At 35.5% G+C, this 18,145-nt stretch overlaps 3 protein-coding genes across 3 annotated transcripts; 2 read left to right on the top strand and 1 right to left on the bottom strand.

Moving 5' to 3' along the window:
• Window positions 1-1,159: 1,159 nt before the first annotated feature.
• On the top strand, window positions 1,160-5,317 carry LOC102619221 (auxin transporter-like protein 2). Its single transcript, XM_006480924.4, has 9 exons — window positions 1,160-1,907; window positions 2,010-2,243; window positions 2,337-2,522; window positions 2,716-2,828; window positions 2,945-3,128; window positions 3,236-3,333; window positions 3,812-4,019; window positions 4,117-4,374; window positions 4,848-5,317. Exons 2-9 carry the CDS (start codon window positions 2,055-2,057, stop codon window positions 5,073-5,075), a joined length of 1,464 nt encoding a protein of 487 aa, XP_006480987.1. The 5' UTR covers window positions 1,160-1,907; window positions 2,010-2,054; the 3' UTR covers window positions 5,076-5,317.
• Window positions 5,318-9,383: 4,066 nt separating this feature from the next.
• LOC102619516 (30S ribosomal protein S31, chloroplastic) lies at window positions 9,384-10,197 on the top strand. The gene is made up of 3 exons (XM_006480925.3): window positions 9,384-9,633; window positions 9,727-9,791; window positions 9,963-10,197. Exons 1-3 carry the CDS (start codon window positions 9,399-9,401, stop codon window positions 10,095-10,097), a joined length of 435 nt encoding a protein of 144 aa, XP_006480988.1. The 5' UTR covers window positions 9,384-9,398; the 3' UTR covers window positions 10,098-10,197.
• A 3,323-nt stretch (window positions 10,198-13,520) lies between these two features.
• On the bottom strand, window positions 13,521-15,088 carry LOC102611987 (uncharacterized protein At4g19900-like). The gene has a single exon (XM_006481340.3). The coding sequence runs from the start codon at window positions 14,918-14,920 to the stop codon at window positions 13,595-13,597; it is 1,326 nt and encodes a 441-aa protein (XP_006481403.1). The 5' UTR covers window positions 14,921-15,088; the 3' UTR covers window positions 13,521-13,594.
• Window positions 15,089-18,145: the final 3,057 nt, after the last annotated feature.

The following is an 18,145-nucleotide window of genomic DNA, read 5'->3' on the forward strand; positions in this document are numbered from 1 at the left end:
CCGCGATAAAAAAAAAATCCAACCATATCTCCCATGGAGAAACTGTTTTCCGCACGCGCTTATTGAGAAGATTCCGCTATAAAGAAAGAAGGCAGTCGGACTTAGCGGATGTATTTTTGTTAAATTGAAGTGAAGTGTATTACACGCGACGGGGTGCAAGTGTGGGGTTTGGTCTTATGCCATTGACTGGGGGGACAGGGAGGGAAATTGTTTAATGGAGCCTCGATTGATTAAAAGTTGAATTGAGAAATGAAATTAATTATTGAACGATTGGGAAAAATTACAAAGAAAGGGAATTAATTGGGAAATTAAATTCATGGAATTATTGACTGAGATTTGGATCTGAGCTTTAGCCTTTAAGCGTACTCTTAAAAGCATACAGCAATGATGAAAATTGAAAATGTTGGGAAACAAGATCTGAGGTCGAAATTAAATGCGGCTGCCCCTGTAACATTAAGATATAGAGAGTGGGTAAATAATAAAACTGGGTCACTGGATTTTCATAATTACTCGAGTAAGGACATAGTTTGTTCATTTGCATCAAATCAGTCCTTATCTCCTGTAACAATGAACACTAGATTATCTAAGTATGTATCTTTAGAAATCTAATTAGGTAAATGACTAACGCGTGTCAATGAATAATTGACATGCGTCGTATTGTATATCATAACATGTGCAACAGCTTGCATAAAATCAATATTTTTGTATATTTAACAATAATGATGAACTGATCTAAATAATAAATTTATAAAAATTTGTGATATAAAAGTAAATTAAAATGTTGGGTATCTAAATGTTAGTGGGAGAATTCTTTTTAAAATATTTTAAAATAAATTTTATCTATTCTAACCCTAATTAACAGGGTTGTTTAAGTATGTCTCAACGTAGTATTACAATTTATAAATATCAAATTATTGTTAATTAATATAGTACTAAAACAAGGGTTAGGGACCAATGTGATCCAAGTAGATAAATTATGTTATATTTGAGAACAACTAAAATTTCATGGTACCCGATGCTATATTCTAAGGTAATTAATCTAAATAATCCCTTAGTTATGTAATTACCATTAATTAATTGGAATGAAGTGGGTAATTTAAAATTGATTACCGTTGAAGCATATTTTTTGTGCTCATATAAAGCAAGGTCCATGGTTAGGTTCAGTCCCTTACTGATTAGAACAACGTCTCAGTCTCTTAGATCTCTAAATTCTAAATTTTCTCACCCACCAAACAGAGACCAAAGAATCGAATCAGAAAATCAGAAGTGGAGTACAGTGAGTTGGGGTTCAGTCACTTTCCTTCTTTCGATCAACTCAATCCACACTGACTCACCTTCTCTGTTCAAAAATAGGGAGTGTGAGGGGAATTTCAAAGCCCCCTTCAAAAGGAAAAGGCAAAACAAATAAGTTATACGCTTGTGTTAAATTTGTTTGAATAAGAGCCAAAAGTGGTCTTTGAAAAAAAAAAAAAAATCTTTTCTCCAACCTCCGGAAAGATCATTGAAGTGGGCTGATAAATTTTCTCAGCTTTTAAGGTCCTCTCAGCCGTCTTTGGTTTCGGCGCTGCTGTGCTACAGCCTGCAGCCCTTTTCGATTAGTAGACATTAAAGTTGGGGCTTTTAATTTACCTAGGAGCAAAAGATATTCGTAGCTAGAGACTGAGCAACTATTATCATACCATTTAAGGCCTGTCTCCGTCTCTGCTGCAAGCCTGCAAGCAAAGCTAACTCTTTGGAATGGAGAATTCTTAAAACCACCTTTGCTTGTTTCAGCTTCCACAAATCCAACCTCTCTCTCTATCTCTCTCATTCACTCTTTGTTTTATAATATACAAAGTGAAAAGAAAATACCCATTTGGGCCTTGTTGCTTCTTCAATCTTTACAAGAAAGAGACCTCTCCAACAAGGTTTGTAATTTTTGGATCTGAGTCTGGGGTAAATAACATTGGCTTTCGTTTTCCATTTTTTTTTTTAATTTTGTCTCATTGAGTGTCTCTTATATGTTTCAGATCCGTCAGGATTTAGACGTTGGCTTTTGAGAAAAAACGAACACAATGTTGCCACAGAAGCAAGCAGAAGAAGCAATAGTTTCCAACTTCAGCGAGACTGAACATGAAGGAGGAGGCAAAGAAGAAGGGAGAGAAGATGAACAACAACAGCAACACTCCATGCTCAGCATGAAGAGCTTTCTCTGGCATGGTGGCTCCGCTTGGGATGCCTGGTTCAGCTGCGCTTCCAATCAAGTACCACCCCGGACACCCCAACTTCAAAAGTTCTCATTCCGCGGAATGGAAAAATGAACAATCTTTTTTAATGTCTGCTCTCGTATTGTACAGGTTGCTCAAGTTCTCTTGACTCTGCCCTATTCATTCTCTCAAATGGGTATGCTTTCAGGCATCTTGCTTCAAATTTTCTACGGATTCCTTGGAAGCTGGACTGCTTATCTCATCAGTGTACTCTACGTAGAGTACAGAAGCAGAAAGGAGAAAGAGAACGTTAGCTTCAAAAACCATGTCATTCAGGTTATTCGTCTCTTTAATTTTCTTTTTTTTCATTTTTCTTATTTTTGTGTAATTTTGGGCTGATATTGAATCGGAATCAGAAGTCACCACCACCACTTACACCTAATCCACAAAGCAAGAACCCAAGTGAAAAAATATCTACGATCGCTGTTTCAAAATCTCTTTTCATACTGTGTCGGAATTTGGATTGCAGTGGTTTGAAGTGCTTGATGGGTTACTGGGTCCATATTGGAAAGCTGTAGGACTTGCCTTCAACTGTACTTTCCTCTTATTCGGATCTGTCATACAACTGATAGCTTGTGCAAGGTAACCTTCTTCCTTCATTCTTTTTATTTCCTCTCAAGATGCAAAATTAACAACTGGGTTCTGTTGATTTTTAACTACCTTTAACTTCTAATCTCTTGTTTCTTCTTCTCTCTCAGTAACATTTACTACATCAACGACCGATTGGATAAAAGGACATGGACATATATTTTTGGAGCTTGCTGTGCTACCACAGTCTTTATTCCTTCATTCCACAACTACCGTATTTGGTCCTTTCTTGGCCTCGGCATGACCACTTACACTGCCTGGTACTTGACCATCGCTGCTGTTGTTCACGGCCAGGTAATAATTAATTATGCTGACTAATTAATGATCTCTTTTTTTTCCCCCTTTTTTAAGGTTAATTACAGCGAGTAAAAACCCAGTAAAAAATTGCTTTGAATGTTAAGGTTGAAGGTGTATCCCACACGGCACCAACAAAGCTAGTGCTTTACTTCACAGGAGCCACCAACATACTGTATACATTCGGCGGACACGCTGTCACAGTGTAGGTTTTCTTAATTATTAAATTTTCGTTTTCTTCTTTTTTAACCTGAGTTAATAATATTACCATTTTTTTACTTTCTATTGTCCTTTGGCCTTGCACTCGTTTCTACACGGCTTCTGTTTGCAGCTTTTGCCGGCCGTCTTGAGGCTCGAGTCCTGAGACAAAATCATCCAAAATTTTTACTTTTGTTTGCTATGAATTAACATTTTTTCCCCACCCCACCCATTTCGAAATGGAAAATTGCACAGTAGATTAATTTCACAACTGCACCCTTTTTTTATTTTGTTTTATTTTTCTTGTGACAGCTTGATTCTGACCTTAATCTAGCCTTCTTTGTCTTTTAACGTGTAGCATATTATTCCTCTATCATAGACTTTAGGGCAGTTTGGTCATTTTCTTATAATAATAAAATTTCTTAAATCAACTGATTAATTGTGTGAATGGGTTTTTTTTTTTTTAAAAAAAAAAAATGTTACAGGGAAATCATGCACGCCATGTGGAAGCCACAAAAGTTCAAGTATATATATCTCTTTGCCACCTTGTACGTTTTCACACTGACGATTCCGTCAGCCACTGCCGTTTACTGGTCGTTTGGCGACCAGCTACTCAACCACTCCAACGCCTTTTCTCTCCTCCCCAAGAACGGCTGGCGTGACGCTGCCGTTATCCTAATGCTCATTCACCAGGTTCAATTCCAATTCACATTTATTGGCTTTACGGATTTGCCCTTGCTGGAGCAACTTATTTACTGAAAAGGAAAATGCAAAATTATTTACCGTGCAGTTCATCACATTTGGGTTCGCTTGCACGCCGTTGTACTTTGTGTGGGAGAAGGTAATCGGGATGCACGACACAAAGAGCATATGCTTAAGGGCACTTGCTAGACTCCCAGTGGTGATCCCAATTTGGTTCTTGGCCATTATTTTCCCTTTCTTTGGTCCTATCAACTCCGCAGTTGGGGCGCTTCTTGTTAGCTTCACCGTCTACATCATCCCATCCCTTGCCCATATGCTCACCTACAGAAAGGCCTCCGCCCGTCAGGTAAAAAACTGTAGTTATCTTGATATGTTAATGGTATTTTGGTCAAAGAAACTTTTTTTCTTTTGTTTTTTCTTTTTAACTAATGGGGGGGCACTCCGGGTTTGATGGGGATTCTCACACATTCCACAGTTGACACTGTGACAGTGTGTGTCCCCAGTTGAGTGGAGAGAGGAAAAGGTTAGTTAAAGAAGAAAAAAAAAAAGTAGCAGCAAGCGTACAAAGAGCATTTAAGGCTTAGATTTGGAAATATTACGAGAAGAAATTGAAAGACGTATATATAGATAGATTGGTGGCTTGTCCTTTTCATTTTGTTATATTCTACAGTTGGCTTGTTGCAACTCTTGTCTGTGATTAAGGCTTTTAGCTGTTTCTGCACTTGCACTCGCGGCTTGTGACATGAGTTGATTTTTTTTTTTTTTTTTTATTAACACAGTTGGTTTTTGTTGTGTGCTGTTGTTGCATTGCATTTGCAGAATGCTGCAGAGAAGCCACCATTCTTTTTACCAAGCTGGACAGCCATGTATGCATTCAACATATTCGTTGTTGTGTGGGTATTTGTGGTTGGTTTTGGGTTCGGTGGCTGGGCCAGCGTGACCAATTTTGTGAGACAAGTTGATTCATTTGGGCTCTTTGCCAAGTGCTATCAGTGTAAGCCTCCGCCACCGCCGGCAGGAGCTGCGGCTGCAGGACCCCATCACTGAAACCCTCAAATCATATCAAAATCGAATCAAAAATCAGATCAACACTCCCAACATATTTTGCTCAATATCTTGTATCATACAATGGGGAAGATAGCAACGGCTCCCTTACATGTGATGTGTGCTGGATTTTGCCTCTTTTTTTTTTTGGCTTAAATTATTAGTTTGATCAAATAGTGTGTTGAATTGTGATGATTCCTTTGCTATCAAAGCATAGGCTAATTAAATCAAGATATATATGTTTAGATTTTTTTTTTTTGGTTGGGGATAATATAAAATATCATATTGCTATTGTTGTTGTTATAGCTTGCAATGTCATTATTCTTGGCATGTTCCCAAAGTACAAAAGCTTATAATTAAAAATAGAAGAACCAAACGGTATGGGTGGTGGGGTCTCTCTTTAATTTTTATTGTTGATGTATACGTGGCACGACCTCAGGGCCTTGAATGTGGACATATTTTTAATGTCCCCCCTTTTGACCATAGATTCTGTTCATGAAGTGGGCCGTGGACCCGCCCCATTTCCACATGGTTCGCACGTTACCGCATGTGTTTGTCACGTGCCACTATTTACTCCTTAACGTTCGCTTTACCCTTTAATTCCCATGTGATCGCATGCATGAACCCTCATGGTTTCCTGCCTAGTTCAATGATTCGATCTTTGATTGATTTGATTATTTGACTTCCCACTGAATCCCTCGACTCTCTTTTTCTTATTGGTGTTGTTATTTTCTTAGCACATGCTCCCGATTTTAAGGTGCCCTCTTTAATTTTATTTTTAATTATTTATTTTTAAGTAAAAGTGTGTTAGCGTCCCCATTGACAGTGCTGACCGGTGAGTTAATGCAAGTTTTGATTGGAGCTAATTAAATTAATTAAATGATTAAAGAGTAATAATACCAAAAAGGGATTCGAAACAAGGCATGATTTGCATAATCACTTTTTTAGAGTTTGGTGGTCAAAAAAATCTTTGAACGTCATATGTGATTTGGTGAAGACGTGCTCATAGGGGTGGGTACGGTTCGGTTCGGTTCGGTTCGAAATTAAGTAGAACCGAATTAAATCGGTTATTTTATAAAAAGAACCGAATAAGAACCAAACTCAAACGGTTCTTTTCAGATCGGTTCGGTTCGGTTCGGTTTTTTTGGTTTTGGGCCTATTGGGCCTATTTTGAATTTTTAAATTTTTAGTCCATTGGGCCTCATGAATGTAATAATTTTTTTCAATAATTAATTTATCCTAATTTTATTACAAATATTAACAATAAATACAAAGTATTCAAAACACATTTTATCACTAATATTTTACTAACTATTAATAAGATACTCCCAAAATATGAAATATTAAAATTTCAAAATACATAACCAAACTCCAATACTCTATCTATATAAACATAATCATAATGTTATAAAGAGAAATAAAAATATCAACAATTACAACTTACAACAAAAAATAAAAAAAAATTGCAAACAAACGCCAACAACATTCTCCGATCTTCATCAATAATTCGGTTTTTCGGTTCAGCCAAGTGAACCGAATACCGAACCGACATTTCGGTTTTTTTTACAAACGGTATATTCGGTTTTTTTTAAAATAAAAACCGAACCGAATTAGAAAAAACCGTCGGTTCGGTTCGATTTTTTTAAGACTACGGTTTTTTTGCCCACCCCTACATGCTCATTTTCACAGTTAGGCTAACAAGAATTGACAAATCCTCGTTGATGCAATATAATATGTTTAGTTGCTTTAATAATATCTAAGTGATAAAAGAGAATAATTACATAAAAACAAACAAATATTAGGGAGCGTGTATAATCCTCTAACTGTTGTCACAATTAATTTCTTATTATAATTTAATTTTTTGTATTTCAACTTTTTATGTTTAATAATAAAATATTACGGTTATCATCTTATAAATATAATAAAATTTGTTGTTTGAAAATAAGAGATTTAAGGATTTGAATTGCACTCATATAGATAGAGAAGAAATTGAATTATCGTTTTAAGTCAAAAAAGAAAAAAGTAATGTTAAAACATTTAAAAAGAAAAGACATGCTATACTCAAACCAAATAGAAAAAAAGTAGGGTATTTGTATTTAATATTTAAAAAATTAATGTTTAGTTATGCACGATACAGACTATGAGTTAAATCGGTGTGACATTTGAGTAGAAATGAATGAAAGAAAATGTTAACATATGTGAACACAATTTGGAGATGCTTAGAGGGAGGGGAGCCGTCGCTTCAATGTTGAATCTGAAAGCAATTGATGATTTGACTTTGTGATAAATGATAAATCTGGCACTATAAGCATAAATGCAATGCCTTAACACAAGGCAAGAACTCATTTCACAAGATGAAAGCTTACCTTACACTACAATTTCCAAAATCATATATTATATACCCAAGTACATCGGCCTTTATCAGGAGAAAAAAAAAATTATTACCCCACTAAAACTTATTTCTTACTCTTAACTAAAAACAATCAACTAACTTTCTACATAAGGTAAGCTTCTCATAATTTAATACAATCCCATGTTGCTAAGATTCTTAATATTTCCATTACAAGGAACTTGGGCATAAGATTCTGTGCCACCATTATCCAAACAAGCAAGAAACTGCAGAAACAAGTTCTCTTTTCTTTCTTTCTGGTATAATTTAAGAGTAATTAAGCTTGTAATCTAAGCATATGAGAACGAACTAAGAAGTGTTTTTACTTAGAGAAATGAAGTGCTTTTCATTTTGCAAAGAAGAAGATGCATGTGTGCATGTGAAAATCCAATGACATTTGCTGGTAATAATTCATGTATATGTGTATAAATGTATATGGATATAAATCTGTCCTGGTAACTTTGAACTTCAGTTTCCTTAGCTCGGCTTAAAGAACGTATAGTATAAAGTTGCTCTTTAACGTGACATGAACCTATTTTTTTTTTCATTTTTTCCCTTTTGGAATTATTTAAGAAGAGTCAAAATAGTGAAAAATCTCAAGATGAATGGGTGTTTTGTTCTTTTTAGGAGTCTGTTGGTTCATGTATGTGGGTTTAGTGTATTTTGTAAAAGTGTAATGGGTTATCTAATCCTCCGGGCTACTGGCATAGCAAAAAAAAAAATGATATCAGTAGGGCAAAATTGTAAAATTTATGACCGATCGATCGACGGAAAAAATTTACAAACTTACTTTATTACTTTTGTAATTTTATTAGTATTTTTCTTTACAAGCCTCGAAAAATCAAAACTTTAAGAGAAGACAGGCAATATATAATTTTAGGTATTTGTTTTTCTTTAGTAATAGATTCAATTTGGATCAGCTATTAATATCAAGTTGCATATATTGACTAAATTAGATCTCAGGCCTTAGTTTAATAGATTGAATTTGGCTTTGTGCAACTAAATTATTTAATTGGACTAATAAATTATAAGTGAACGATATTTGTGTGTGATTTCAAAATAAAATTTGAACTTGAATTTAATGTATTCAATTAATCCAACAGCCAAAGTTTGTAATTTTAGCTATGTAGATAGAATAAGTTATTTGTAATTTTCGGATCAAATGGGGGCAACGACCCCGGCTTGTCCCTCGATCACTCTGCCACTACTCTTAGACCGTATCCATCTTATTATTTAGAGTAATGATACAGCCACAAACTATTGTACAAATTTATTTTGTACAAACTAATGTGACATTAATTCATTGGTTGAATTAAATATCACTTGGCCCACATGATTTGTTTTTATTAATTTATATTTTCATTCAACCAATGAATTAATGCCACGTCAGTTTATACAAAATAAGTTTGTACAAGAGTTTGTGGCTGTATCATTACTCTATTATTTAATATGACGAGCAATATTGTAAAGGGTAATTTTATTTATTTTATTGAACTACTGTAATCTTGAACTACTGTAATCTTGCTGAAGATCAAGGAGGATAATGGTGCACCAAAATTACTTTACCAAGATATTTTCATTAGTAGTTGATGTGTACTTGAGAAATTCGAGCTACTACAAGAATGTTTCTTCACTAAAATTCAACTCTTTGTGTTTCAATGAAATTTTGAAAACACAATATAGAACCTGTTTGATAAACACAGGTGGATAACTAGGGCTTACAAAACATCTTGCATCAATCAATCGTGAGACCTCCATTCGGAAACGACCAGTATTTAATTACACAATTGTAGATGTACTGAACAATAGACTGGGGTGTATTTAGAATTTTGTACAAACTCTACACAGGTCAACTCGTAAACATTTCTCAACTCGAACTCGTACTCGTTGGGCCACTATTCAACACAACGAAGCCTTGAGCCCATACAAAACGCAGAATGGTGTCGAAGAGGCAAGAAACAGTCACACGTTACCTTATCTTTGAAAATTTGGCAGAAGCAGGGAGCCAAAGAGGCAACAGCAAATCAGCAATGGCGTCACTGCTAGTGGGAGCTTTACCACTAACTCCACAATCTCGCATTTCCTCTTCTCAATCTCAAATTCTGGGCACACCCCTCAGCCTCAGCTGCTCGCTTTCACTCCCTTCTACTCCCTCCCCTTCAATCCCCTACGGTCTGTATCTACTGACCATTTTGACCCTCTTTATTTTATTTTCTTAATTTTTGTTTCAATTTGCCTAATTTTTGTTTTTCTTTAATCACTCAGTGTACTGCGGCCGCGGCGACAAGAAAACCGCCAAAGGAAAGCGCTTCAATCACTCCTTCGGCAACGTAAGTATTTGTATTATTTCTCACCGTTTGATAATTAGTGGCGAATTTCATTAAATTCTATCTGATTTGGGCAAAAGCTGAGGGACCCATATGTTACTGTCGCACAGCTATAGCTAAACATTTCTTTTGGTTGCTTGAGGAATTTGTTTGGGTTTGAATTTGATTTATCAGGCGAGGCCGCGTGACAAGAAGAAAGGCAGAGGACCACCCCGAGTGACGGCACCCCCTGCTCCGCCGAGGAAAGACCGGTTTGATGATGGTGAGAAAATCCATATCGACCTCGACGAGTCTTTGTTCTCTAATTGATTGAGAAATGCTTCCGTTATTGTAATTTTAGCCGCGCTACCTTTGAGACGCTTATTATTGTTATTGTTATGAGTTAGTGAATTCTCAGTTATGTTCTTGTAATTGCTTTTGGCCTATGAATTCGTACTTGTAGAGAATATTCTTATAGTAATCGCTAAAACAATTCCTACTCTGGGGGGTAATATAGGAGAAGGATGAAGGGGTCGGCATGACGTTCAAAAAGAATTATGACACAGGAAAGTGTTGATGCGGGTCATAGGGTATAAAAAGTTATGTACTTTGGTCTTCATCTTCATCTTGTTTTCCTATATGTTGGTTTTGTTATCTTGAATGAAGTTGCAATTTGTTAGAATGGATGAACGGATGAAGCACATCTTTAGTGAGATCTTCTGACAAGAAGAGTATAGTTGGCTGACGGGTATATAGGATTACACTTTAGAGTGGTTCACGCATAAGTGAGTGTTTATGTGCTGGTGGTACATAAGCTGAGATACTTGATCATGATCCCTGGTAATTCACTATGCATAATGGACCCACCTATCTTCCTACATCTGATGGATTTTGTAGGATCTGCGTTTGAGTGTACTTCATGGTGGAAGAGATTGGCCTAAATGAGAGAATGGCAGAAGATAGATTGTGCAGGGTGATTAGATAAAAGAGTGAAATAGGAAATGTGAGTGGTACCTCAAAACAAGTAAAATTGTTTGTTTGTTTGTGTGTGTGTGTGCGCGCGCGCGCATAGGTCAAAAACAAGTGTGTGTGTGTGTGTGTGTGTGTGTGTGTGTGTATGTGTATGTGCGCGTGCGCGTGCGTGCGCGTGCGCGTGAGTGCGCGTGCGCGTGAGTGCGCGTGCGCGTGAGTGCGCGTGCGCGTGAGTGCGCGTGCGCGTGAGTGCGCGTGCGTGTGTGCGCGCATAGGTCAAAAACAAGCATAGGTCAAAAACAAGTAAAAATGTTTCTTATTCAAGCTAATAAGGATAGAGTCTTTCCCAAAATGAGACACTTATCTTGATTTCTTTATTGGCTACTTCTTTGCCCTTGGTGTATGCCCTCAATCCAAGAAGCTTCATCACTTAATTCTTCAAGAATTTTATGGGCCTTGGCAAATGGCCCAGTGATCTGCTATTAGTCTTTCCCTGACACTTCCCTCTTCAATGACTAATGTTCTTGTCCTCTTGTTCCATAGGTGTAGAGCATAGTTATTACTGCTTAGCTTAAGCGCCATTTTCGCTACCCATTTTGATTCTTTCTCTGTTTCATGTTTCTTGAAAAGCCTGGTTGTCTTAATCCCATCTGTTGGATAAAAGGCACTAGGTCAAATATGGTTAAAACATCTTGTGAGACTCTTTTCTCACCGTCGCTAGAGTTGAGTACGGCGAGAATTTCCGTAGAGGATACATATTTCTTCAGGACTTTAGACGATTTCCCAGAACAATAGTTGCAAGTAATGTATATAAAGACTTTGGTTTTTGCATGCACTTCAGCCTAAAATGTAATAGCATTTACAGCGAAGAATTTGATGCATGGGAAATAAATAAAGCTGGAGCTAAGTTTCCAGTTGACCCCCTTATCTTCCTTTATTTTTTTTGACTTGGGGATCCAAGACTCAATATAGTTCCACCTTGGCCCTAAGATAGTATTGATTATTGAACCAATGACTCAGATTACGAGCAAAATCAAAATCGTTCATGCATGAGTTGTAGAAAATAAATCACCTAGGCCCTCCTTCGTTGGATTTTATTTCATTTTAGTTTTCAACTAAATTTGATTGCTAGGGAGAATTAATGAACATGTTAAAAAAGTTATTGGCTTAAAGATGTTGCTCTATGCTATATAATTAATTAATGCTGCTCGCTTTAGTGGCTTAAAAATGTTGCCATTTGAACTTAGGACCAGAACCTTAATCTGGCCATCTCAATCCATAACAAAACAATGGTTCTCAAAATATAAATATTAGTCATTAAATAGGAGTAATATTCTTCTCTACTTGGTTTTTCCGTCATTGAATTTTGATACATTTGTTACTTGTGTTATTGGTTTTTCTTGTGATCCTTGATTTAATTTTTTTAATTTAACTTTTATATTTTAATTAATTGATATTTGTCAAGATTTTTTACCTAAATGCCATCGATAGGAAACCTTGGATCCAGACCAGATCCAATGCTGTCAATGGTCAAGACTGGTTTTCTTTTTCTTTTTTTATTTTTCTTTTACTTTTCTGACAATGCATCGTTTTGGAATAAAAATTTAATTTTAAAATATCTTGTTTTTTGTTGTTTGCTTTCAGCCTAATTAATGATCGCATTCGTCTTAGACACTTCACTAGCTTCCATCATCACCATCCCGATGTCAATTGTATAAATTCCGAAAGTAGTAAAATTTAGGGTTATTATCATTTTACTACTTTAAAAATTATCAAATATTAAATAATTATAACAAGTATTGTCTCCTATCATTTTTCTATTATATCTTTATAAAAATATAATTTTACTACTTTTCCGTTATAATTGTTAGTTGACCAGTTAGTTGACTAACAAAATACCTATTTCACCCTTTATGATTAAAAAAAAAATTACTTGAAACTTATTTACAAAATAAATTTGTAATATATTTATTAAAATGGATATAAAATACCAACGTAATTCTTTTTGCTGGAATTATGAAAATGAAGATTATTTACAAAATGAATTTGTCTTATTTTTTTTAATGAAACTTATTTTTTTAATCATGAAGGGTAAAATTGGTATTTTGTTAGTCAACTAACTGGTCAACTAACGAGTCAACTAACGGTTGTAATGGAAAAATAGTAAAATGATATTTGTTATAACGGAAAAGTAGTAAAATGATATTTTTATAAAGATATAGTAGGAAAATGATAGGAGACAATACTTGTTGTAGTCATTTGATATATGACAATTTTTGAAGTAGTAAAATGATAATAACCCTAAAATTAAACAAGGCTAGTTTATTTTTATTCATTTAGTTTTATTTTTTTGCGGAAATGTTTCTAGTTAATTAATTGTGTTTTTAAATGGCCGCAACTGAAATTACTTTAGAAAATTCAATTGATTTGTCCTGCAAGTATTATGTTTATTTTATGCTTCATCTTTTTTTTTTGGATAATTAATTTGTCCTTCATCTTTTGTAGTGTTAACATGCGATCGTACTAAATCAAATTTTGGGCATATTTCATGCATGCCACATGTTTGATAAAATTCCTCCCAGAAGAAAAAAAGCAAGCCATAATTTTAATTCTTATTCTGATTCAATTATTCTCTTTATTTAATTCTTTCCACGTGCTGACGTGCGTGCGTAGTTTAGGTTTGTAGCACAAATCAATTGAATTTTTGAAACTAATTTCAGTTGCAGCCATTTAAAAACACAATTAATCAACAACCCCCAAAAAAAAAAATTACACAAAAGAAATCAAAACTAGTCTTTGTTGAATTTTACTCTTTTCGACACAAAGGCAAACTGGCAATTACAAGAAATTATTCTTTAAAGATTATAGGTGTCTCGGCAAATGAGACAGTGAGATTTAATCAATCTATCTATAACACTTCCCTCATCATATACGGTTTTCCTTGTACAACTGCTCCATAGATGTAACCCGTATGACTCCTCACTCAACCGAAGCACCGTTTCATCCACCCATTTTGATTCTTCCTCCGTCGCGGGTTTCTTAAAAAATCTTTTAATCTGAACCCAATTTACAGGATAAAATGCCTCAAGTCCCAAAATCGTAAGGTTATACCCTGGTGTATTTCCTACTCGTCGAGTAACTCGCGTAAGCATGTATGGCCCGTTATGTCCCCACGTGTTACCATCAAACGTGGTAGCAAATTCCTGTAAAAAATCAAATAAAATCGGATGCCCCTTGTCAAAAACCAGAGCTGCATTATTTAATGTTTTCCATTTACGTGTCGCTTGGTCAACCTCTTGTGGACCGACAGCATTCCTCAGGCCTTTGAAATCTTTCAGGACTATAAAGTCAGTGTCCAAGTAGACGCCACCATATTTGTACAACACAGCTAGCCTTATAAGATTAGACAGTTGAACTGACAACGAAATTTTACCAGGATCACGTTCCCCATCTTTAATCTGCTTCAGCCAAGTTTCAGCCGGTGTGTCTTTAACCAGAGAGGCCAAATCCGGAGTGACTGCAAGGATTTTGAACCCGAGGTCAAGTAATGGCTTCAGGATTTTGTACCCGCGTCGTGTGTCGAGAGATCTCGATATAAGTACTAAACAAGAGTGAGGGTTGGCTTTCATTAGGGTTTCCACAGCCAAGAAGTCTCTAGGCCGAAATATTCGAGCTGGCGAGAGCCATACCATAAAGAACTGAATTGCACATTGGTTTGTAGAGAATTTCAGGACCCTGTCGTGAAACGCTCGACTCAAGTTTGTTGACTGGAATACCTCGAGGTCGGGTAGTTTTTTCTGGAACCATTCCATTCTTCCTTCTTTTTTGAGCCAGAATGGTGGAATTAGAGGATCCGGCCCTTGTTCTTCTTTTTCTAGTTCTTCTATATTCATCGGTTGCGCGGTCACATTATTTGACACGACGATGGGGCTTGATTGATCAACTTTGAGAGCAGGGGTTGTTGCTTGAACTTGGGGAGTTTTGTTAGCAGCAGCTTGTACATCATTATTATGTGCTCGTTGTGGTGTTTTGATGATTGGAGTGGATATATATTGTGAAGGATATAGACGAACTATAGAAATGGAGCTGTACACAAAGATGCTGAAAACGATTAGAGCAAATGAGACTGTCGAGAAAATTGGCGATTCGATAGTTCGGCGAAAGGCCTTGTAATTCGACATTTTTTTTTTTTTTGGGTGATGCAATGGAAAGTTTGTAGGAACATAGATTTTGATGAATGTCTATTTATACTAAAGCAATTTCCCAAAACCATTAAATTCCACTAACAATAAAGAAACCTAAACTGGTCAAAGTAAGGAACAATAGTAGTTCTAATTACGCATCAAAAGAGTTGTTAGAAATATCTCTTCTCTGTTAAATTAGTTCATAACAGCATGATTATGTATAGAAATTTTAGTTAACAAAAGTAGATTTTGTCATTTGAAGTTTGGGGCGGCTCTAGAGAAATTTGAGACTTTACGGGGATATTACAAATTGGATGTTTCACATCTTAAGTAAAATAAAAATGGTACTCAATTTGTCGTAAAATATGATTTATTTTCTTGGCTCTTGTGATACAAAATTTACTTAATGGTACTTCTTGTTTTACTTGTTTGCGAACTTCCGTTGATTTATCCACTGACTACTTCTTTGCTCTTTGTGTATGCCTGCAGTTGGGGATGCTTCATCACTTATGTGCCTTGGCAAATGGCACAGTGATCTTCTATTAAGTCTTTCCTTGACACTTCCCTCTTCAATGGCTATTGTTTCTTGTCCTGTAATTGAGATGCTTATTATTGTTATTTGACGAAGCAGAATTGTAAAGAAGACAAAACAAGTTTCTGAATAAAAATTTTATAGAATAATTGAGTCTGAAAAAGTTCTTAAAATAATGACAAGATCTCTTTATTTATAATAGAGGAAATTTACTTTCCTAAGTTAACTTAAAAATGGAAAATTAAATAATAATTATAATGAAAATAAAAGATACTTTCCTAAGTTAACTAATCTTATACCTTAATTGACTCTAATAAAAATAGAAAGTATTAATGACTCCAATTAAAATAGAAAGCCTAAAATAATAAAATTCTAGAATCTTCAAATTCCTAAAATAATGTCCGACATCAGTCCCCCTCACTTGGAAAAGAACTCGTCCTCGAGTTTGGCTCGTACAAAGCCTCATCATCTGGATTGTATTTGAACAGCTCAGCCACATTAAATGTGTGAGAGATATTCCAATCATCTAGTAGTTGGACTACATAAGCATTGTCATTAATCTCATGTGCGACACGAAACGGTCCGTACTTGCGCTTCTCCAATTTAGTGTGAATACTTGGGAAACGATTTCGCTACAAATGCGCCATCACTAAATCACCCTCCTGAAACACTTTCTTATGTAGATGCTTGTTTGCCTCAGCCTTATACTAAGCATTGGTTGCCTTCAAATGGGCTCGTACCTCGGTAAGCATTTGCAGCGCCTTTTCTGCCACATTATCCGCTGCTTTACTCCCTCCTACTACTGCGAGCATGATAGCCAGATCATAAATCTATCGTGGGTAACAAGTGCAGGCAATCTCAAATGGGGTTTTACCAGTAGACCGATCCACCTTATTATTGTAAGAAAACTCGACCTGAGGCAAGATAACTTCCTAGTTTTTTTGCTTGTCACCACAAATACAGCGCAACATGTCTCCCTAAGTACGATTGACCACCTCTGTTTGACCATCTGTCTGGGGATGGAAGGCACTACTAAATTGCAATTGTGTGCCAAACTTATTCCAAAGGTGCTGCCAGAATTTACTAATAAACTTTACATCCCTGTCAGAAATAACAGTCTTTGGAACACCATGCAAGCATATTATCTCATGAAAGAATAAATGCGCTACTGAAGCAGCATCTTTCGTCTTCTTACAAGCAATAAAATGCGCCATCTTAAAAAACCTATCAACCACCACCAATATTAAATCACGACCGGTCTTTGTGCATGGCAATCCTAGTCCAAAATCCATGGGTAGGTCCAACCAAATATTGTCTAGAACATGTAATGGCATTTATAACCATGTGTTCTGTGCATTTCCTTTGCCCTCTTGACACATCCCTAGTCAATTGAGGCCAATAATACCACTCTTCCACTAACGCCTTGGTCTTACCTCGACCAATATGTCCGCCTAATCCTTCTCCATGTAACTTGCGGATAGTCTGTTCCCTTAAAGAACTTTGAGACACACATAATTGGTTGGCCTTGAATAAGCACCCATCCTGAATAAGGAAATCTTCCGCATTCTGATAATTGATGCAATGATCCCAAATATGCGCAAAATCGTCATCCTCAGCGTACAACTCCTTTAAGCACTCAAACCAGTAACTTCATTAACTAAAGTTACCAGTAAAGTTGCTTGCTTAGAGCATCTACCACCTTATTCTGCTGCCCAGATTTATGCTTAAGAATGATACGACTCAAAAGTGTTATTACTCCAAAGTATAAGAGTGTTTGATTATAATATAACCCGGTGAGTTCTGGGTCGAACAATAGGAAATTTAAAATCTAGTAGTCAATTTAAAACAAAAAATTAATTGTGAAAAAAGAAATTATTAGGAATCAATTTAAAAATATATTAAGGTTTCCGGATCCACTCTCAGTATTCAAACTATAATTTTAATACTCTCTCATTTTTTTTATATTTTGCCTCACTTTTACCAGTGAATTATTATATCATTTAATTATTAACTAACTATGTGTATGGATAAATATGAAATAAAGTACCTAATATGCTACAACTATATTAATGTGTCGATATTACATCAAAATACCATACAAATCCAAGAAAATCGATAAGTTAACATGACATAAAAATAACTAGAAAAAATAAAATAAAATAAACTTAAAAACTCATTTGAGAAATTAATAAATTTAATAGTTTGAAATCTTGAGCTTTACCCTTTACCTCAGCTTATCAAAATTAGCCACTTATATTGAAAGAAAACAAAGTACTCTTTTTATTTGATACAATTTTGAAATATGTTATAAGGAAATTGATTACACAACAAAACAAGAAAAAGAAGAAAAAGAAACAATTCTTCAGCTTTTCCCTCTCGTTCTCTCTCGGCTTCCGCTCTTGACTCTCTCACTTGCATCCCCTTGCCCTTTATAGGCAAGGGATGCATCATTTTTTTATTTATTATTATTTTATTTTATATTAAACAAATATATTAATTGAAAGGTGTGATGGTCAGGTGGCAACATGACCACTTGACCATCAGAGCAACCAAAACATGGTTGCTCACCTTTTATTCTTTTTTATTTTTATTTTTATTTTTTAAATATATTTTTTTTATTACATCTCCTTAATAATGCAATCTAAAAGGCTCTAGTTATTCTTCTTTGTTCCCACTTTTAGTTTCAACTC

The sequence above is a fragment of the Citrus sinensis genome, chromosome 6 (assembly GCF_022201045.2).
Source record: "Citrus sinensis cultivar Valencia sweet orange chromosome 6, DVS_A1.0, whole genome shotgun sequence".
Classification (NCBI taxonomy): Eukaryota; Viridiplantae; Streptophyta; class Magnoliopsida; order Sapindales; family Rutaceae; genus Citrus; species Citrus sinensis.